At 40.9% G+C, this 22,824-nt stretch overlaps 1 protein-coding gene across 6 annotated transcripts in view; it reads right to left on the bottom strand.

Moving 5' to 3' along the window:
• PTPRZ1 (protein tyrosine phosphatase receptor type Z1) overlaps window positions 1-22,824 on the bottom strand; it is a 109,438-nt gene that overhangs the window by 3,019 nt on the left and 83,595 nt on the right. For 2 of the 6 annotated variants that reach the window (XM_081023388.1, XM_081023391.1), the window contains exons 14-28: window positions 18,689-18,780; window positions 14,651-14,736; window positions 13,239-13,259; window positions 13,006-13,102; window positions 11,137-11,219; window positions 10,080-10,214; window positions 9,443-9,577; window positions 8,359-8,522; window positions 7,541-7,676; window positions 6,031-6,177; window positions 4,958-5,051; window positions 4,037-4,110; window positions 2,194-2,322; window positions 1,126-1,272; window positions 250-392 (exon numbers count right to left, since the gene is read on the bottom strand). In XM_081023388.1, the coding sequence (XP_080879514.1) occupies window positions 250-392; window positions 1,126-1,272; window positions 2,194-2,322; window positions 4,037-4,110; window positions 4,958-5,051; window positions 6,031-6,177; window positions 7,541-7,676; window positions 8,359-8,522; window positions 9,443-9,577; window positions 10,080-10,214; window positions 11,137-11,219; window positions 13,006-13,102; window positions 13,239-13,259; window positions 14,651-14,736; window positions 18,689-18,780 (1,683 nt within the window). Of the gene's footprint in view, window positions 1-249; window positions 393-1,125; window positions 1,276-2,193; window positions 2,323-4,036; window positions 4,111-4,957; window positions 5,052-6,030; window positions 6,178-7,540; window positions 7,677-8,358; window positions 8,523-9,442; window positions 9,578-10,079; window positions 10,215-11,136; window positions 11,220-13,005; window positions 13,103-13,238; window positions 13,260-14,650; window positions 14,737-18,688; window positions 18,781-22,824 lie in introns of all 6 variants that reach the window. The other 4 variants (XM_081023390.1, XM_081023392.1, XM_081023387.1 and 1 more) reach the window with 3 other exon arrangements.

Below are 22,824 nucleotides of genomic sequence, written 5' to 3'. Positions count from 1 at the left end.
GTTGCCGTGTGAAACACACACAGAGATACAGTGGTACCTCGGGTTACAAACTCTGCTAACCCAGAAGTAGTACCTCAGGTTAAGAACAGAAATCATGCGGCGGTGGCAGCAGGAGGCCCCATTAGCTAAAGTGGTACCTCGGGTTAAGAACGGTTTCAGGTTAAGAACAGACCTCCAGAACGAATTAAGTTCGTAACCAGAGGTACCACTGTAATAGGATTTCAGCAACTGCAGCAGGTCAATACTTACTCATCATGCACAATCATGGGTCCGTCTCTGTTGGAAGTTTCTTCTTTGATGACATTTATGAGTTCAAATGTTTTACTAATAGGACTGTCTGGATTTGGCCACTTCGGACACTGAAAATGCCTCACTTCAAGCACATAATCATCCTAAATAGAAAAAAAAGACACAGAATTCATGCCTTCAACTGATTCTTGTTCTGTGTATTTATTGATAAAAAGGCATGTATTGAGCCAGCTGTCACATATTCATCTTTCAGCTCTCATGATCTTATGCTTTCAAAGATGTCAGTCTGTGTGTCTGCTCATAAATTCGCCTCTCCCTCAACTGTGGGCCAATGGCCCATTAAAAAGAGGTTGGGGGGGGGGGAATTGCCATGAGCAGAATGGATTGTTTTTATTTCTCGGTTTGTTTGGACTGATAATCCAAATCAAGGAATATGTATCTTCATAATGGCATCATCCTGAATAGCAAAGTGATTTACAGTTGCTAGCAATATAATTCTTGGGAGGGTTCAAGACTAACTGAGATGGATGGTGTCCATAGTCTTATTGTGTCTTTTGCAGTTACAATAATACAGAGATAAAAGCCAATCTGACAAGTTAGAAATATTAACTTTTTCATCATAGAATTATTTTATTAGCAGAAACCTCTATAGCATGTTTTACATACACGCACTTTACTGCAAAATATTTGATGTCCCTCATGAAAACAAAAAAAAAAGGTGTTTGGGTGCGTGTGTTTTTGGTTTGTTTACTTTTTGGAAAAAAATTAACTCTGCAATTTACTTTGGGGTATGTTTTTTAGTTAGCAATTCAGATCACAGTTTTGTTGTTGTGTAGTCATTTAGTCTCCATCTATAAGGCATGGTATCAAGAGTACCTGTGTAGCTTCTAAAATGAAATCCTGGATTATAAGCTTCTCTTCATTTGACAAGCATTTGTGTTCTTCAGAAATCAGGCTGACTTTAAAGCTCTCACAATTTATAGGGTCTTCTTTGTTTGGCCAGTATACAAATTCATCTTCAGCCTGCTAAAAGAAAAAGAAACACTTCTAAACGGTGCTATTTTTCTAGAAATAGGTGCTGGAACTCACCATGAACACTTCTTGGTGGGCAATGGAGCCCACCTGAGAGGTGCCAGAACTTAGTTCTGGCTGGCAGGGAAAAACATGCATCTAAACAAACTCCAAATTAGTTATAAGCTATAGCTATATCGTGCAGTTCGAAAGCACATCAAAGTGCAAGTAGATAAATTGGTACCACGGAAATAGGTTTCCTTGTGCTGCTCTGGTTCACCAGAAGCGGTTTAGTCATGCTGGCCACATGACCCGGAAGCTTTACGCCGGTTCCCTTGGCCAATAAAGCGAGATGAGCACCGCAACCCCAGAGTCGGTCACGACTGGACCTAATGGTCAGGGGTCCCTTTACCTTTTTACAGCTATATCCAGTTGTTTTGTGAAGCAAAAAAAAAATACATAGTACTAATAATGTGTATGCCTTACTTAAACTTAACTGAAATTATTCAACATGCAAGTAATGTTATGCTAAAACCATGGTCTTCCCGTTACTTCGCAAAACTCCCCATTCCTCATTTCATATTTTTTTAAAAATCAAGTCATCCTTACATGCGAAGGAATGACTTTCCAATCATAGCTATTCCTATGGATGCCCAGAACACACACAGTTTAGGTCTAAAGTCTTCAGAATTCCTACATTTTAATACTGGTTCCTTATTAGAATTATCACTGTTTGAGAATATTCTCAAAGCACACAAATTAAATCACTAATCACCAACTACCTCTTTATTTTATTTTCATATTCTTAATGTCAAAATAATTACTTGATGAATGGTAACTATAAGAAACGATGAAATCTCATGTTCTATGTTTCTTGCTGAACTAAAAACAGTGCTATAAAGTGAAGTATTTAACTCTTTAATATAGTCTTACCATATTCTGACTATCTGGAAGCATGACAATTATCTGAGCATTGTGGTCCCATATCATTCTCCAGAAATCTTTGATAGTATGTAGTAGAGGATGCTGGGTAATAATGTATTCATTACTTTGATAATAACCCTGCAAAACAAATACATTCAGTGAGGTTACCCTGTTCCTATCAAGAAATAATAACAAATCAGTCTACTTCTCACAAATACAAGAAGAGGTTTAAACCCGTGCTATGTTTTTCCACATCAGTTCTACACATAGAAGGTTCTGAGTTCTTCTCTTCATGGCATCATCCTAGGACATAGCTAGAATTTTACCTTAGTTACCAACTTGTTTTTATATATTTATTTGTTTAGCTTCCTAGAAGCCTTTCAGCTTACAGGTGACATACAAATAAATATTACTCCTCTGCAAATAGAAGGCACTCATTTTATTATGCAAGCTGGCCATAGCCTTCATTTCACTAGCTTAGTTTAGAAACTGTTTAGAAGCTGTTTTTCCTATGTTAACAAATATTCTCAGGTTTCATTCTTCAGCAGATGGAAAAATAATACATTTTTATATTAATCTTACTTAGCTGCACTACAGGCAAGTGGAACTGGCTAGCACAACAGAGGCCGTATTTTTCGCACCATAGGGCGCACCAGACCATAGGGTGCACCTAGCTTTTAGACGGGGAAATCAATAAAAAAAATCTTCCCCCCCCAGCCCCAAAGAGCAGCGTACAGGCTGCGCACAACCTCTCCCTGCTGGAGGGGTTGCGCGCGGCTATGGAACAAGCCAAGGCAGCCAGCGGGATGGATCCCGCTCGCTGCTTTGGCTTCCTCTTTAGCCCTGCGCAATCTCTCCCTACCGGGAGAGGCTGTGTGGAGCTAAAGAAGCCATAGCCCCGTGCAGCCTTTCCCTGCCGGAGGGGTTGCACGCGGCTATGGAACAAGGCAGCCAGCAGGATGGATCCCGCTCGCTGCTTTGGCTTCCTCTTTAGCCCCGCACAATCTCTCCCTGCCGGGAGAGGCTGCGTGGAGCTAAAGAAGCCATAGCCCCATGTAGCCTCTCCCTGCCAGAGGGGTTGCGCGCGGCTATGGCACAAGCCTGCATTCACTCCATAGGACGCACACACATTTTCCCTCAATTTTTGGAGGGGGAAAACTGCGTCCAATAGAGCGAAAAATACGGTAGTTATCAAAAACATTTGGGAGCATTTCTATGTTATCTTCTATGTCCACACTCCACACAAAAGCAGTGGCATCGCAACGGGGGCGGTACGCCCCGGGTTCCATGCCTGCGGGGGAGACAAAGTCACCCCGCGGGGGATCGCAAGCAGCCATTGCGCCACCGCAGCTGCCTTTGGAAGATCCTCTGTTCGCGGCTGCAGTTGCCAGCAGAGGATCCCGGCGCCGGCAGCAAACCGCTAAGTACAGTGCATGTGCGGTGTGACACGCATGCGCTGTACATAGCGACGCCGCACATGCGCTGTATAGCGGTTTGCTCCCGTGCTGTACGGACGGTGCCGGGATCTCTCCGTCGCTGCTACAGCCGTGTTTGCGGCTGCAGCGCTGATGGAGGGATCCCGGCACCGTCCCTACGGCGCTGGAGTGGTGCTGGCGGCAAACTGCTCTACGGCACATGTGCGGCATCGCTACGTGCGGCGCATGCATCGTATGTAGCGACACCACACATGCGCCCTACGTCATGATGCCCACCCCGGGTGTCATGACGCCTTCCTTCGCCCCTGCACAAAAGCCATGTGCAGAGTGCAATCACCCAAGTGTTCTCCAGGAAGCTGGCAAAAATACGCAGATGCTTTCAAATTACAGTATAATTTAGGAAGAAAAACTCCTACCATAATATAGGAAGCGTTGATGTAGTCTGTGCCTTCACCAGACAACGATGGAATACCAACTCTAGATCTTTCCACTGTAAAACAAATGCGAGAGCCATTTTATTTTCTCTAGCATACATGCAAATTCCTGCTATTTGCACAGATTCTGTATTTCTTCAAATCAAGAGATCTGGGAGAACCACTGACTTAATGCCAAGGGAGCGACATTACCCATTACCCAGCTGCTCTGCCATTGTGTAGGAAGGGGAAATGCCACAGGTCTTTTCCTCCCTTCTGTCTGGGCAATGATGAAAGACAAAGGGCCCATGTAAATTATCCTGCTCTTGTTGTAGGCTTTCAATCTTACAGCAGTGGCTCAGGATGAAGTGATGGAAAAACAGCTTTTGCGCCACTCCAGAAATTTATGGACCTTAGTTTTAGCGGGACTGTTCTTTCTGGCCCATCAGGATTATGCGAATCCCATGCAATGCCATTCATGTGGAACTGTTCACCAATGCAATTGTGACTATTGGAATCACACTGTCACAAACTATGAACAAAGAGGCTTTATGATGATTTACATTACATTGTCTGAGCTGTATAGGAAGCAAAAACAGCTAGCCACATGGTGCTACACCTATATAATGTCTTTTTCATCAGCCACCAACACATTAGGCTGCACACTGAATCGGGTCTAAGTGAACTTATGAAATGTGGAACCACACCATAATTAATCTGGGTCACCAAGCAGCACATATTTTAGTATGTCAGTCATTCAGCTACAGATATCAAAAGGTAGAAGCTGCAACAAAGCAGTATTTATTCTCTCTGAAGTTCCTAATGTCAATTATGGATGGTCACTGTGACATATAAAATACTAGGCTTAAGTGGCTTATTGATTTAATTTTGTAGTCAAACTCAAGGTATTCTCAACAAACTTACCAGGAATTATGGATGAGGTCCTGTTCTTTTCTCTGTTACACTGTTTCAGTGCAGTAGAATAATCACACTGCTGTATATTAGATTGGCTCAGAAGCTGAAGACAAAATGAAGAAAAAGAACAGAGTTTTGGGTTGTGTGAATCACAAGAAATATACATGCAAGTGTGGTTCAGGCCAGGACTACATATATTTATTAGGCTACACTGGCCAATGACCCCAGCTCTCATACCAGTTTATAGGATTACTTATATTGCAAATTCAGCCAATTAATTTTCTTTATTAATGGAACTTTTAGAATCACGTCTTTGTTTTCAACATGCTGTAACAAAAACAAATAATTAAAATTAGTTATAAAACCCTGCAAAAACAGCAGCAGATTAGCACATCCTAATAGATTTCAGTCATCAAATGCCTTGGAAGACGCAGTTACATTTTAATCTGGCGTTGGAATCCCATTAAAATTAGAACATGGCATGGCTCCAAGGAAAGAGAATTACATAGGGATGGATCCATCACTGAGAAGGTACAATCCCACATCACTAACCAGCACACAACAGCCACTTGTGAGGTGTAATCCTGTGTCACTAACCAGCAGAGAACAGCCACTAATTAGAGAGACAGAGAGAAGGGCCTTTCCCACCAATCTTACTTGCATCCCAGGCCATGCAGAGCTCTGAATAATGGGTGTTCTATGGCATGATGCAGATGCTGAATTCTAGACTAGCAGCAGTTTCTGGCCAGTCTTTCAGGGAAACACAGCACAAAAGAGCATTGCAGTATTCCAAATAGGAGGTTACCAGAGTATGCAGTACTGTGGCCAGGCTCTTCCAGTCCAGGAATGGCCATAGATGGGACACAAGTCATAGCTGGTCTCCTTGCCAAAGAAACTGCCTGGGGCTCAAGTGGCAGTGCTGAATCTAGAACAAGACTCTGAACCTGCTCCTTCAAAGGTGAGTTTTGGTTTCAGGCTGTTGGCCATCGAACTCATTAAAACAGCCCTACGATTCAAATGCCATATAGACATTTTTGTGCAGCATCGGTTGTCCTGAATCCTTGAAATCAAAGGTCTCTCACCTTGAATTGTTTCTCTAATCTTGTATTTCCCATTGGTCCAGGTATTAAGAGTGAATTAACATAAGCGTGAATGTGGTTTTCAGGTACTTCTGTTTCTTTGCTTAGTATGGCCTCCACAAGTGCATCATGAATAAAGACATACTGTTCCTATTTTAAAAGAAAAAGTAAAGAAAGACATTAGCGAATCATTTCAGTTTTATTATTAGTTGTTATTGCCACCCAAAAGCCAGCTACCTTTGTCTGCGTATGGTACAGGTTAACCACCAAAACCAGAATAGATCTTGCTAAGGATGTACAAATATTACCCAAAAGGCAGAAACCTGTCATCCCCACGATACAAATATCCTCATTTTATTTGTATGCTGCCTTTCCACAGTTAAAACAATGCTCAAGGTGGCTTACAACATGACAAGATTTACATAATTACAACCATAGCAAAGTAATCCTAAAAAATAAATCAAACACATAAAAAACTACATTACCAAACTGAACAATTTCCACATAAAAATAAAAGTACAAAGAATATCAATAACAGCAGCAAAAACTCCCCACAGAACTTCAACCCAAAAAAACCTCAGTCCTTGTTGGGCAGCAGCAGCAGCAGCAGCATTCTTCAAGAAGCCTGTCAGGGCCCACCCTAAGCCAGGCGGAGAGAGGCAAGGAACAGGACCCACAGGCTCTCAGCAGTTATACAGATTTCTATACTATTTGTAAAGGGTAAAGGGACCCCTGACCATTAGGTCCAGTCGTGGCCGACTCTGGGGTTGCGGCGCTCATCTCGCTTTATTGGCCGAGGGAGCCGGCGTGCAGCTTCCAGGTCATGTGGCCAGCATGACTTAAGCCGCTTCTGGCGAACCAGAGCAGCGCACGAAAATGCTGTTTACCTTCCCGCCGGAGCGGTACCTATTTATCTACTTGCACTTTGATGTGCTTTTGAATTGCTAGGTTGGCAGGAGCTGGGACTGAGCAATGGGAGCTCACCCCATCACGGGGATTCAAACCGCCAACCTTCTGAACGGCAAGTCCTAGGCTCTGTGGTTTAACCCACAGCGCCACCCGCATTATTAATAATTATGCTAATCCCTTCCATTCTATGATTCTGTGTTGAGATTCCTGCATTGCAGGCGGTTGGACTAGATGAGTGTCGGGAGTCTGTTCCAACCCTACAATTCTTTGATTTTATTTGAAAAGTATCGACTCTGAAGGTGCTGCAGTTTGATCCACTCCTAGGGTGGATCCGCATGCCAACGTCTCCTATTTGTAATCTCCCAAATTACTATAAAATTCATAAGAAGTTTACCGGAAAAGAAATAATGTATGGAAACAATACGTTGGCAATTAGGAAGCACTTTTCCTCGAGGTAGAGAACAGTAAACAACTTTTTTTTTTTATTGGTCTTTTGGAAGCTGTGGTTTAAATTAGTACCAGAGAGTTCTAGTAAGTTTGTTTCTCGATCTGTTTTAAAATCTTGTAAGAGGTTTTGTGACACTAAGAACACACTTTTTCTTACCTCCGTCTGCACCAAATAGTTCCTTTGCGTCCGTATGTGCTTCAGGAATCCAAATATGTTGACAGTCCCTTCATGCTGAATCTGCTGAAGCATACTATCTAATACTATGTATGTGCCCGTCCTTCCAACACCAGCACTGTTAAACATTGGAAACAAAATGAATAAATCTGAATCTAAGAAACAACAAAAGTGCAGCAGCCCAGAGCCATCCATTCATGGAAAGACAGCCAGACATGGATTAAATAAGTTTGGTATTATGTATAGGTAAAAAAAGGTAAAGGACCCCTGGATGTTTAAATCCAGCCAAAGGTGACTATGGTGTTGTGGCGCTCATCTCGCTTTCAGGCCAAGGGAGCCGGTGTTTGTCCACTGACAGCTTTCTGGGTCATGTGGCCAGCATGACTAAACCGCTACAGAAACCAGAGTGCACAGAAACACTGTTTACCTTCCTACCGCACTGGTACCTATTTATCTACTTGCACTGGTGTGCTTTCGAACTGCTAGGTTGGCAGGAGCTGGGACAGAGCAACAGGAGCTCACGCCATCACAGGGATTTGAACCACCGACCTTTCGATTGGCAAGCCCAAGAGGCTCAGTGGTATGCTTACTAGGAAACAATTCTGAACATTATGGTTCAAAAATTGCTTTGTTAAATGTTCTTAACTGAATGAGGAAGCCACCTTCGTGGAAGATCTACATGCATACATGTGTTCATAGGAAGCTCTTGATTTGAGACATTATGATAGGTCCAGAAAACATTCATTTGGTTTTTATTCTTACAAATAATGTGAGCAGCAATTGCTTTGGTAAAAACAGACCTGCAATGAACCACAACTGGTCCTACAGCGTGACGTTTAGCATATGATGCCTTTCGGACAAAGGTGAGCACCGGCAAAGTATATTCAGGAACACCCATATCAGGCCACTGAGTATAGTGATACTGAGAAACTACACGACCACAAGGCCTTCCTTTTTGGGAACCCTAAAACGGCAGTAATTAGCGAGAAATGAATATTTAAAAAAGAAAGAAATACAAACATTATTTTTTAATTGCCCAAACTATGAATTTTCAGATTCTATGTTGGGGAAGAGACAGAAAGCCACTGCATCTGATATGAATATATAAAATGATCTATATAGAGAGGATCAGGACACGGATGATAGAGAGGAAATTTTATTTCTATACCACCCTTCTGCCATGGTAAAAAATACAGTGAATAGTCAAAACATCTAAAAATTAAGAAACTAGATCACTGATATAACAAAGCAGCATAATAAGAGAACTGTAGTAATAATGACAACAACAAATTTATTCATATGCTGCCCATCTGACTGGGTTGCTCCAGTCAATCTGGATGGCTTCCAACAAATTAAAACGCAGTATGTCATCAAACATTTAAAACTTCCCTATAGAGGTCTGCCTTCAAATGTCTTCTAAGAGTCAGATATTGGTTTATTTCATTGACATTTGATGGGCGTTCCACAGGGCGAACATGACTACCAAGAAGGCCCTCTGCCTGGTTCCCTGTAACCACACTTCTCGCAGTAAGGGAACCGCCAGAAGCCAAATGTGCAGGCAAAGAAATTGGCTGAATATTAACGTTGTGGGGGCCCTAAGTTCAGCAACTGAGGTGCTGCCACTAAAAAAGTCCTGTCTTCGGCAATGCCCAAGACAGTTCCGTAGTAAGTTGCTAATCAGGTGCAGCCCTAGAAAATAATTTCCTGTGAACATCATTATATTATAATGAACTTCTCTGCTTACTTTAAGCCCAGAAGCCAATGAGAATTTTACTGGTAAGTTGACTCCCTTGCAACAATAAAAACAATTGTGTCTCACAATGGTATACAAAACATTTTTTATTTCTTCCTGTATCAAAGTTATTATTTAGTACTGCCACCTACCTTTTTCACCTTGGTATTCCTAATAGTAAAATTCCTCACAGTGTAATAGGCAAGTACATGAATGCTCTTTTGAGTGACTAGAAAGTTTCCATATTCTTCACTACCATCAGCAGGCCAGTATTGGTCACATTTTCTCTGACAGCCAAAGGAATATACAGTGTTAAAACAATGTTTTATCATTTCATACATTAAGTGGGGTGTAATAAATAAAAAATACTGCAATCCTAACTCCACGTACCTGGAAGTAAGCCCCACTGAATTCAGCTGGACTTGCTCCTGAGTAGACATGGTTAGGAATACATTGGAAGTATTTTTTTAATCAATAATATGGCAAGGGGGGGGGACCACATTTTTGTTTGTCCCCACCAGCTAATCCCAGGTCCCCAGGCTGCTCAGACTTGTTATTTATATACAAAGAATATGTATATTATTTTCATCCCTTAGTACCATTATTCATAGTATTGAATTGCATCTTGCAGTACAATACTATGAATATTTTCTCAGAAATAAGTCCCAATTTGTTCAATGAGTATAATTCTCATGAAAGTGTATAGGTTTACAACCTCAGTGCATTAACTAGATTCACAGAGAGAAATGTGCTATATAAAAGGAAAATGTTTTTAAAGAATGTTTATACCCTTCCTTTCTCCACCAGGTTAGTTATCATTACAATGACTTCCACATTATGTTCCCAGATCATTCTCCAGAAATCTTCTGCTGTTGATTTTAAAGGCCCTTGAGCTGCAATATATGCTTTTGGTCTGTTGTAGCCCTGTGGAAAAGAAAAGAAAAGTGTCCATTAACATATAGCAGAATAAAAGGGAAAGAACTATCAATTGATTGCAAGGAAGACATGAAACTAGTCCATAGAGACCTAGTGATATGTCTCCTTGCAGCAGCTCACATAAAGGTAGCTTGTCACTGGAAGAGATTAAGAGCTGTTCAACAGTGGAACAGACTCCTACAAGAGGTTGGGGAGGGCTCCTTTCTTGGGGGGTTTTAAGCAGAGGTTGGGGGGCTATCTGTCCTGTATTTGAGATTCCTGCATTGTAGGGAGTTGAATTAGATGACCCTCAGGGTCCCTTCAAATGCTATAATTTTTTGATTCTATGGTCCTAACATTCATTTCAGGGCTGATGCCAGTGAAACAATGTTCAGGATGCTACAGGCTGCATTGCAAGGGACTCTTAATGAAATCCAGAGTTCCAGATGCACTGCATAAAGGTGAACAGGTTCAACCTGTGGTCAACCAGATGTTGGTGATTGGATAGCTCCGTTGGTAGAGCATGAGACTCTTAATCCCAGGGTGATAGGTTTGAGCCCCATGTTGGGTGAATGATTCCTGCATCCTAGTGGGTTGGATTATATGACCCTTGTGGCCCCTTCCAACTTTACAATTCTATGATTCTATGGTTGGATTCCAACACCCGTCAGCCCTAGGTTGCATGGCCAGTTTCTAAAGCCAGTCTTGATCTATTCTACCTAGCCTATAACTTAACAGAACTCCATCATTCTACCTCCTCCAACCCCCCATTGCCAATCTGGCATTGCTCTCTTTCGGTTCCAATGGTGGAAAACAAAATGTTCCTCTCATCTGCTGCTGCTACACCCAAAGTCCTGCTCTAGTGGCTTGAAAGAACAACCCTCACAAGCTCATAGTGAAGGAGGACAGTGAAATAGGAAGATGAACTTACATCTACGTAGTTGGCATTAATGTAGTCAGTAACTTTTCCATCCTTGTCTGTAAGTTGTGCAAGTTTAACTCTGCTATGATCATCTAAATTGAGAAAGAATATTGGAATAAACAGCTTTCAGAATAGTGGTTTTCATTCTTTGAAAGTAAACATCCAAAGTTAAAAGTCAACATTGATAGCTGAAGCTACTTCAGTCTCCACATGCTGCTTTCCCACTTACATCCCTCCAGTACAGGAGTGGCACTGCATGTCAGCTTCCTCCTCATTCTCAGTGTTGTAGAACTCAACAGATATTGGGTTGGTTCTGCCTGTCATTGGCTCTGGTACGACCCTGCGTTCCACCCTACCAGTTCCAATGGGCACCAGCCACCATCTGCAATACAGTTGTACCTTGGAAGTCGAACGGAATCCGTTCCGGAAGTCCATTCGACTTCCGAAACATTCAACTTCCAAAGCATGGCTTATGATTGGCTGCAGGAAGCTCCTGCAGCCAATCACAAGCCGTGGAAGCCCCATCGGACATTCAGCTTCCAAAAGAACGTTCAAAAACCAGAACACTCACTTCCGGTTTTCGATCGTTTGGGAGCTGAAACATACGAGTTCTGGGGCATTCGAAAACCAAGGTACGATTGTATTTGGACAGAAATGAGATTCTGAAAGCCCATCTGGTTATGACATGTAATGATTTGCCCACGTCTTGGCTGCATTGGGAAAACTGTTTTTCAATATGGGTTTATTCCATTTATTTTGGTTCCATTTTTTCACCCTTATACAGGCAGTATCTGTTATGCGAGGCGCATGTGCATGTCCAGCCAGCCCGCTCATCCCAGAGCAACGCATGCAGAAGATCTTGTTTTGAGCGCAAATACTCTGAATGTTTGGCCTTTTGGAAGAGTGGAGCAACTGAATGCATGGGTGAGATTTGCACACAGGCCTCCTGTAACAGGCAGGGGTGGGCTTGGGTAAACTTTCGTAATATGGCGCCCGATGTGTGGCCAAAATTTGGAGCACCCAAAAAATGGTTCTTCTCAATTTTGGATCTTCTCAATTTTGTTTCCCCTCGGCTCAGCACCCTAATGTGGGGGAACTGCCCACCCCAGCATTGGCCTAAATCCAGCACTGCAGTAGGCACTGGCTGGTTTACCAATGTCCAATCCTGGGATATAGTTCCAAACAGCAAATTTGTATCTTCATGTAAACCCTTGATTTTATTTCCTGACTTCTGGCTCTTAAAGAAGATAAGGCATCATTATGTCAAACTGAAGAGGGATTAACTTGGAAAATGAAGGTACTGTCTCTTCCCCTATCCTTTCCTTAAAAAAAAAAAAAAAAGCATTAAAAGGCAGATGTTTCTTTGATATTTCACATTGGCCTTGTTAGGTGAAACTTAGCAATATTTTTTTTAAGCACCAAAATATTCTAGCTCATCACCCTCTGCAGCTTAAAACAACTACTGTATATTTATTTAGTTATACCTATGCCTTATAACTCACTTGTTTCATTCTAGTGATTTATTACAGATATTGAGGCTGTATGGAGGAGTGCCCATGGATCTCCTTCATCAGGAAAGGATTCCCTATACACTTCACTATAGGGGTCTGTTCTGAATCTGTTCTGAACATTCAAAGGGATACATGCTTATTGCTGAAATGGATGGGAAAGCTCTGTAAATGTAGGAGATCCTTGAATACCTTTTCATGGGCCCTCAATAATATCTCGATATACCTGGAGTGCTCAAGGGGCTCTGGAACAGACCAAATATTTAAGCTCTTGACATAGGTATGTGTACAAATGGAGGAGGAGGAGGAGGAGAAGTATTTATACCCCACACACCTGGCTGGGATGCCCCAGATGTATGCAGTTACTTACAGGCAACAATATTTATGTATCTATTCTTATTCTTGTTGTCCGGATGATTAGAGCTGTCTGAAGTGATGCCCAGATCAACTGTGCAGCTCTGAATTTCCTGAAAATAGAAAGTGAGAACATTCTGTTGAATACACAAATCTATTTGCGTGCATGGCACCCCACCCCACAAAATATACAATGCATGTTGCAACTATGTCTTTTCTAAAATAAGGTATGTTGAAAGAATTCCTTACCTGGTAAAACTCTTTCAGTGTCTAATGAAGAAATGAATGCAAAAAAAAGGTAAAAATAAATTCCACAGCACACAACAAATGAGTAAATGTTTATATAGTACAAATACAATGGAAAGCAATCATGGCTATGAGATAAATATACACATATATACACATTCATAATAGGACACAGCTGAGTATATCTAATTTGCAGCATGCAAGTAAAAGAAATTAAAATAGAAATATAATTTCAGTGACTAGAGAGATAATTTACCTGCCACTGAGGTAAATAGCAAGCCACCCACTGATTGTAATGAATCAGAATGGCTGATTCAATACACAGGCTGCCAATAATTAACCATAGATCGTCGTAGTATTATAATCCACAAAAAGTGGTTTGTGGACACAACCAACTTATTTGTTTTACAAATAAAACTATTAATAATGATAACTTCCCCCATTAGAAACATGCAAATATTCAATCATGCACGAAAGAGCTAAAATATATGAATTGCAAATGAAGTTAAGTTCGGTTTTAGTGATGCAAGGCACAGAAATTGGGTGTTAAATGAAATTACTTTTAACACTTTCATATAGCACTATATCCGTCATGTATTAATCACAGAGTTATCACATTCAGTTATCTTTGGGCCAGTGGCACTGTCAAACAAACAAACAAACAAACTGAAAACATGATTAAAGTCTCACAATCAGCGTTGAACAGTTTCCCCAATATCTTTCTGAATTTGTCAAATTAGTGAAAAACTTAACCATTCCATTTTGATCAAGGGCCTGATCAGAAGATGTATTCCATCTATATTTAGAACACGTTCAAATTTTATACACAAGTGTAAAAAGAAAATGGCTTGAATTTTCTGCTTTTGTAATTATTGTATGTGTGAAGTGGGAACTCAGCATCTCCTGACGTGAGATGCGTATGTTGAGTTGCAGATTATAGAGCCTTAGAATTTACCAGAAGAGAGCTTTAGGAGTTCACACACCAAACAGAAAATGTAAGCCACACATAATTCCTTGCACTTCTTTGGCTAGTTCTTCTGTTTATTGCTTGATATATGTCCCTGAGTTACTGAACTTCTGAAGCTCTCAAGGTGTAGGGGTTCCCAACTGTCAGCTACACAAATGGTGCTCACGTACACTGAAAGTTTGGGTCTCCCCTTTTCATAGCCACACATGATAAAGCCATGTTCTGAAGAACATATACTCAACAATCCTATCTGTGCACATGATACACTTTGTGGTCATGCATAAAATCTGACTGGGGTGAAAGAAGTATCTTCCAAAAATATTAGTGCATATTTCCTCTACCAATCACATGGAACTTCTACTATCATAGTCACATGAACACTTATAATTATAACGGAACGTTCAAAACATGTACCAGATTCTCATTTTAATAGGAAAACATTTCATACCTCAAATTCTTCAGCAAACCCATTACTGGTATGCAAGTCTGCAACGTGTTTTGGAAACTGCTTTGTTGGGATTGCTCCAACATCATCTTAAAGATGAATTTTCAGAGAGCAGATGGGGAGAGAGAGAAATATAATTCAAAGCCCATGCAGTAGACAACATTTCTGCATTTCTCCCAACTGTATTATGGCAGAGTAAAACATGCAAAATATTCACATATTCTTATTAATTCAGCACACGGTAGTGTCCCACAATCCTGCTTCACACAACTAAGAATGGAGCTGGAAGTGTGAGATACCAGAAATAGAAAGATAGTAGTGGGTGGAATGTTGTACTTCGGTCTACTCACAACCCTGCTGTGAATTGCTATTCTGTTTTTGGATTGCTACCCCTCTTGGCTCAGTGATGTATCATTTTTCATTTTTCATTTGGAGCCATACAGTCATTGCGGAGGGTGAAGGTATTGGCTGAGATGATGCAGCAGGTCAAATACTCAAAGAATCCTCCATCCGGAAGCGCTCTTAAGAAGGATTGTTTATATTAGTCGAAAACCTTGTTATGAATGAGGGCTACTGGGTGCCCTTCATCTTCCCCTTCCAGCTGTGTTAAGTTTCTTCCCCCTTCACATACATGCATAGCCAAGATGCCTCCTTTAAAAGGTGCATAAGGATAAGGAGGTCATCAACCCCCAAACAAAATGACAACAACCATGCCTTTATATGCACTACAGTGTGGGGATAAATCCCGATTGTTCTCAAGTTACCCCACAGTCTCACATTGGCTTTGCAAAGTTCCATTTCATTTTGTCTATTCAGCTATTGGAGTACTGACAGGACATTGAGGAAAATTCAAAATGTCCATCACAGGAAGCTCCATAACAACTGATATCGAAAGAGAATTTCTAGGAATACCAATGGATTGAATTGAAATTAATAATAATAACAAAAATAACAAAAATAATAAATTTTATTTATACCCTGCCCTCCCCAGCCAAGGCTGGGCTCAGGGCAGCTAACAACCAATAATAAAAACAAGTTGATTTAAATACAACTTAAAAATAAGATTAAAATACAACAGTAAAACATCAAAACATTAAAATGCAGCCTCATTACGGGAGGAGAGAGGAAAAAAGAAAGAGGGGGAGGGAATCAAATTGACTCCAAGCCAAAGGCCAGGCAGAACAACTCTTACAGGCCCTGCGGAAAGAGATCAGATCCTGCAGGGCCCTGGTCTCATGAGACAGAGCGTTCCACCGGGCCGGAGCCAATGCTGAAAAGGCCCTGGGCTCTGGTTGAGTCTAATCTAACTTCCTTAGGGCCTGGGACCTCTAGGGTGTTACTATTTATGGACCTTAAGGTGGTGCCCCATGGTTATATTGGCATCACTTGCAGGCTGGTTTTCTGATGAAAACTCTACCCAGTGCCATGAGAAGATCACACATTCAAATTATTTTTCATTGTAAGCATGTATGTACATATGCATATTTTACTGTAATGAACAGTGTTCTCTTCCCCACAAGTCAACGTGCATAATACCCAAGGAGGGGGCAGTTGGTTTGGCACCTGAGACATAAAATCCCACAAGCACCTCTTTCTCCCTGGCACCAAAAGTACAATAACACCAATTTAAAATAACAAACAATTTCCTTTCCTTTCATGACACCTGTAACCAGCTGCTTAAGGCAGCCACCTCACTCTGCCTAATGGTAGGGCTGGAAATGAACAGCATGTGTTGACCCTGAGCATTGTAAAGTATCAGCAGATTTTCAGGAGTAAATCATATAATTCTTAACCAAGGCCTTGTTCCAGAGATAATGATCACTTACTGGTCCAATCAAGAGGAAGCCAGGCATTCATAAATGCCATTGAAATCAATGGGGACTTCAGAGCTCTTAACTGTGCACTGAAGTTCCCCTGACTATAAGTGAACTTGCAGCCTGATTGTAGCATGTTTACTTGGCAACCTCATTGGAGTCATATTTTCACACACTGCAGCCAGAGCTTTCAGGACATCATTTTATATTTTAGAACACAATTCGTTTTAGGTACAGAAAACATGCATTAAGTATAATCTCAAATAGACACAGTCTCGTACAGAACCTGAAAATGTTCTACTCAAAACAGGTTGAAGTAGTAAACATATGCATTGATTAACTGGTGAAGGTCACACTGTATCAAGCACCTTTGCCTCTGGAACACAATACATTTCCTCAAAAGTATTTTCAAAGGAATTCTACTGATTATTCATGCAGAATTGGGCTGTCTGGGGGCTGCTGGAGGGCCATGGTTAGGCACAGATGAGCAAGATGAAGCTTCAGTATCATCCAACAGGTATCTTATTATTTCACACTATGGAATTTTCAAAGTGCTTCATGTGATGAGGAAATGTCAGGCAAGCTGCATAAGCTTCCATCAGCAGGTGTTTAATCATCTACGACACCTATTATTTCTTAGGCTTCAGTTACCAATAATTCGTTAATTTGTATTGGGATCCATCTGTTCTTTTTACTTGAATGGATCTGAATGCACAAATTGAATTAGCTATTCAAGCTTACATAAAATTGTGCAAATGGGCAACACTAACTTCAAACTTTGGAGAAGGACACAGTTGTTACAACTGTGCTTTCAAATCAATTAAGCTGAAATCCTATGCATGTTGTTACAGAGAAGCTTGGTTCATCTGGAACTCTGCACATGACTCAGAACTATGTGTTGATTGACTCAGAACTATGTATTTATTCTAGCTTTGTTCTGTGTAAGGACTGTGGTGCCATTGCAAAATAACAAGGTTTAAGATGAATCACATCTCATAGACTGTGTACCACACTGGGCACTTAAAGCATTCTTATACCATAGAGAAACCTGGGAGTAGCAGCTTGTTAAGAATGCTGTGAGTTCTCATGATTTTGGGGGGGGATTCCATGACTTTAAACCTATAGTGCTTTAAACCTATAGTGCAGACACAGCATGAGTGAACAGCCATAATGGACAACCCTATTTATTTACTTCTGTATCTGCTGCATTTATATACAAAGAGCTCAGTGCTGAATATACCATTCACCACCACTATTTTAACTAGTCTCTGAAATATTTGCCATATCCGATGCAGCTGGCACCTTCATTATACAGCTTTCGGCAATGCTGAAGGTGTGCCTCTTTACCTTGGCTTTTGACACTTGTGATGTAGCTAGATAAATGTGCCATAGATGCCAGTACACACACACATATGCCCCCCCCACACGTCATGGTACTCCTTACTGGTTAGAAGTCTCTCATTTCATCTTCTGTACTGGTCATTTAAAAGTCTCAGCTCATCAGATAACTGCCCATCAAGTCATTATGGCTTCTTTAAAGGTAAAGGGACTCCTGACCGTTAAGTCCAGTCGCGGACAACTCTGGTGTTGTGGCACTCATCTAGCTTTACTGGCCGAGGGAGCTGGTGTTTGTCCGCAGACAGCTTCTGGGTCATGTGGCCAGCATGACTAAGCTGCTTCTAGTGAACCAGAGCAGTGCACGGAATCGCCCTTTACGTTCCCACCAGAGCAGTACCTATTTATCTACTTGCACTTTGACGTGCTTTCAAACTGCTAGGTTGGCAGGAGCAGGGACCGAGCAATGGGAGCTCATCCCGTTGCGGGGATTCAAACCGCCGACCTTCTGATCGGGAAGCCCTAGGCTCTGTGGTTTAGACCACAGCACCACCTGCGTCCCTATGGCTTCTTTAGATGTCTCATGAAAAGGAGAATAGTAACTGTACACATCTTAGGCTCTACAAATGCCAGAAGTTTACACTTAAAAAAAAAAAAAAGAAAGCTAGGGATCTGGGGTTGACTCCCCTACCCCCAAATGCCCAAACATAGAACACAACCAAAGACCGATGCCAATAGCTAAGAGCACTGGTTGCCCATCTACATGGACCATAGCTTCTGACATATCCTCCTTCTGGTAAGAGAAGCAATCATTAATTTACCATTACTAAAAGATTCATACACGATAAACTCATTGGGTGGGGGGAATTAACTACACACTTAACCAAATTACCTGACACAGGGAAGACTGGTGCCGGAGGAGTAGATATCACACGAGGGGATGTGTTATCTTCTAAATAAAAGTGTGCTGTTTGGAAACATTTCCTAAAAGAAAGAAACAAACATTTAGCCACCTAAAGCATTCTGAGATGCCTTTTAGAACTGTTTCCAAAGTTCTCTTTTTTTAACGTTACAGAAACACTTGAAAAGTATTACCTGCTTACATCTACTAATAGCTAAATAATCATTGTGGACTTTCTTGCATCTCAGGGTAATAGCACTTGGGGAAAGTTGCAACCAAGGCAAGCATATGTAGGTCTCCTTGATTTTATTGAGAGGTTATTATTTTTATTTATTTGGAAAACTGTATTTATAAACCTCCAATCATTACAAATTACCAAAATGTTATATGGCGTATATATAAGAATAAAAATACAAGTAAAAGCAGATAAAACAGTTCTGAAATTAACCAGTTAACTAGACACAGAAAATGATGAGCCCCAAAAGTATGCCCTTCAGTTCATTATATGAATAGATGGTACAGTCATTCCTAATTGGAATGGTTTTTACCTGAAGAAGATGCAGAAGATATAGCAGGCATCTGTCATAGTGAAGTATTCAAAGGTGCAAATCTGAAGCAGGTATAACTGTTTATGTCATACCAGATTTCAGTGGTATCGATTCAAGTGCTAGGCAATTGTTCTCTTTAATATTGTGGCTGCTAGCATACACCTTTTTATACCACTGTGAGAAACCAGCTTCCCCAGAGACATCAAATTTGAATGAAAAAGCAGAAAGTTATGAAGAGGAAAATATAGAAGCTTGTAGTGGGAAAGGATAATTAAGCCCCAGTCCACTCTACTGTGATATATCTCATCCACATAAGTTGCTACATTGCAGAGTGTGTAGTATGTAAATGTTAACCAATGAAGGGAGTGAGGTTTTGGAATCAAAATATTTACTGAGCATCACAATATTAGTTGAATCCTCTTTCATTCTCCAGATGTGAAGATAATAGGAACGACATCTGGTAAGAGACTGCTATAAGCAATTCAAAAGACTGTAATAATCATCTTCAGCTTTACACAATGCAGCATTTTCTTAATTAAAAAAAAACTATCTTCAGATAATTAAGCTTGCTAATAACACTTTATATGGGTCATTTGCTTTGTTTGAAGTATTATTCACAACTGATTAACTTTAAAATGAGGTAGCTGCGTGAGGGGCGGGGGACAGAAGTATAATGTTACATTTATCACTTTCCACTTTATGCCAACTGCACCTAAATTTCCTTTTTTGCTTTCTTCGCCATTTTGTGGAACTTTTAGGCTGACCCACAAATCAATTAAATGAAACACACAGCTTTATAAGCTGATGTAGTTTGATTTGAATATATAACTATTGCTTACTTTAACAACTTAGATCCGACTGAAAGTCATTGTTCCCTTGGCTTTGCTTCAACAGTCTTCATGCCATGGCATAAAGGAATTAACCTGATAAATTACTACCCTGCTATGCTAATAAAAAAGAAAGTAATAAAAGTACACATATAGCAGCTTAAGTGCATTGCAAATATTATTTAAATGATCAAGGAGGTGGTTTCAGAAGTCCAAAATTTTTCTTTTGCTGTAATCAGCTTAAACAGACGTACACAACTGCAACTTTCTCAATCCAATCTCTGCACCCGGCTGTAAATGTTTTTGCCACATTAAACCTTTTTAGCGGACACGGTAATTGTTATGGTACTTGTCAAGGTTAAGAGGACTTTTCAGAATGTTTTCTTCGAACCAAATTTACAAATTCTGTTCACTAGAAAGCCATATACTTAATGCATTTGGAATGAATCTCTCAACAGGATCTGAGCAGGACTGGGGAACCTGATTTGGCAAGCGGACTATATCCTAACCCAGGCTTCCTCAAACTTGGCCCTCCAGATGTTTTCGGCCTGCAACTCCCATGATCCCCAGTTAGCAGGACCAGTGGTCAGGGATGGTGGGAATTGGACTACTGCTTGGACTACTGCAATGCGCTCTACGTGGGGCTACCTTTGAAGGTGACCCGGAAACTACAACTAATCCAGAACGCGGCAGCCAGACTGGTGACTGGGAGCGGCCACCGAGACTATATAACACCGGTCTTGAAAGACCTACATTGGCTCCCAGTACGTTTCCGAACGCAATTCAAAGTGTTGGTGCTGACCTTTAAAGCCCTAAACGGTCTTGGTCCAGTATATCTGAAGGAGTATCTCCACCCCCATCGTTCTACCCGGACACTGAGGTCCAGCACCGAGGGCCTTCTGGTGGTTCCCTCACTGTGAGAAGCCAAGTTACAGGGAACCAGGCAGAGGGCCTTCTCAGTAGTGGCGCCCTCCCTGTGGAACTCCCTCCCACCAGATGTCAAAGAGAAGAACAACTACCAGACTTTTAGAAGACATCTGAAGGCAGCCCGCTTTAGGGAAGCTTTTAATTTTTGATGTATTATAGTATTTTTATATTTTTTTGGAAACCGCCCAGAGTGGCTGGGGAAGCTCAGCCAGATGGGCGGGGTATAAATAATAAATTATTATTATTATTATTATTATTATTATTATTATTATAGTCTCAAAACATCTGGAGGGCCGAGGTTGAGGAAGCCTGTCCTAACCTTCCCTACCTGCTGAAGTCCCAAGTCTGAATGGTGGGTGGGGACGCTCACCTATCAATCACCTGATGTCAATGATGTCAGATGATCATTAAAGCACCACACAAGGCTTGCAGAGATCTCTGCACACTGCTTTTGAAGTGCTGCTGATCAGCAGGCTTAATGTCAACACTTATCAGCTGTTGGGCAATAGAAGCCTGACTTCAGCTTTGTGACTGAGTTCCCTGTATGGAACTCAGCTGTGTAGCCAATCTATCTTCATCTCTAACTGCACCACATCATCTAATGTCACCTGTGGGGCAGGTCTGCATGGCATGGGACCCGTGCTTGGCCAAATTTGGCTCATGGGTCAGTGGTTTCCTGCCCCTGGATTTCAGTATTCCCACTGAAATGTGGGCCATATAATTTCTTGGCTGCCATCAATAAGATATTGAATTGCATTACAGTATTACTCTAAGGGTTAAAATTTGATAATACACATGAGGTGCTTTAACCAACTGATATTGATCTACAAATATTCAGTATTATTACATCAGGATATGATAAACAGTCAACTTACCATAAGAGAGCCCATTAAAAAAGGTCACACCACCAAGCAAGACTATATGAATGTTTAACCCTATGACGTTTTTAAACTAAAAAAATGGGGACATCATTTCAATCCTGACTTTGTATTAAGGCAGCAAAGAATAAAAAGAAAGTGCAAAACATTTTCTTATAAAGCTAATTTTATGTTGCTGACAGTTTGCAAAATGTATTTTTAAAACCAGGTTTATTGTTACAGCACACATGTGTGTTTTGCATGGATCTACGTGTTAATACAAATTTCATTTTCACACATGACATGTGCCAAGGTTAGGTCAACAGGCTCCTTCGTGTTCTATGTAGTATTCTTGAAACCTGACAATTTTTTACCTATAAATTAGTCCCACTGATTTCAATGGAACTTACTCTCAAGTAAGGCTGCAATCTTCTGTACACTGAGCCTTTGCAGTGTCATCCATCACTTATAATTAGTGCATGGAGCAACTGCGAGAGACAGGTAGCAAAACATATTACTGTTGTTGGGGAGATGAGGGAGAATCCAGCACTTATTCTGTAAATGTGATTGTATATGAAACCTGTAGTATGCATTCTTGTGATACTGTGGAAAGCATGTAATGTATGAACCAGCTCAGAGGAAGGCAGAAATAAACTTAAACAAATACAAATGTAAACTGCCAAAAAAGAAAATAATTTACAATATGGTTCAATGTATTGCATTTTACATTCTTACAGATTCATGACCAATAATTCAAAAAGAAATATTGCATCTCCCAGACTTTGAAACTGTGGTAAGAGTGAGTAATCTCCTTAAATTATATTTAGTTGTTATATCACAGAAATTGCAAAAAAAATTGTTAGTGACCTCTTGTGGCCAATGCAATTCCTCTTTCAGATTAACAAAAAAGAGAGAGCTACAAATTCTATTTTGTAGTACACTGAAAAGCCATGAGGGATTAAATTTAA

Source organism: Podarcis pityusensis (assembly GCF_964106645.2).
Source record: "Podarcis pityusensis genome assembly, chromosome: 10".
NCBI lineage: Eukaryota > Metazoa > Chordata > Lepidosauria > Squamata > Lacertidae > Podarcis > Podarcis pityusensis.
The sequence above is the reverse complement of the archived record's forward strand: the minus strand, read 5'-3'. Positions and strand labels throughout refer to the sequence as shown.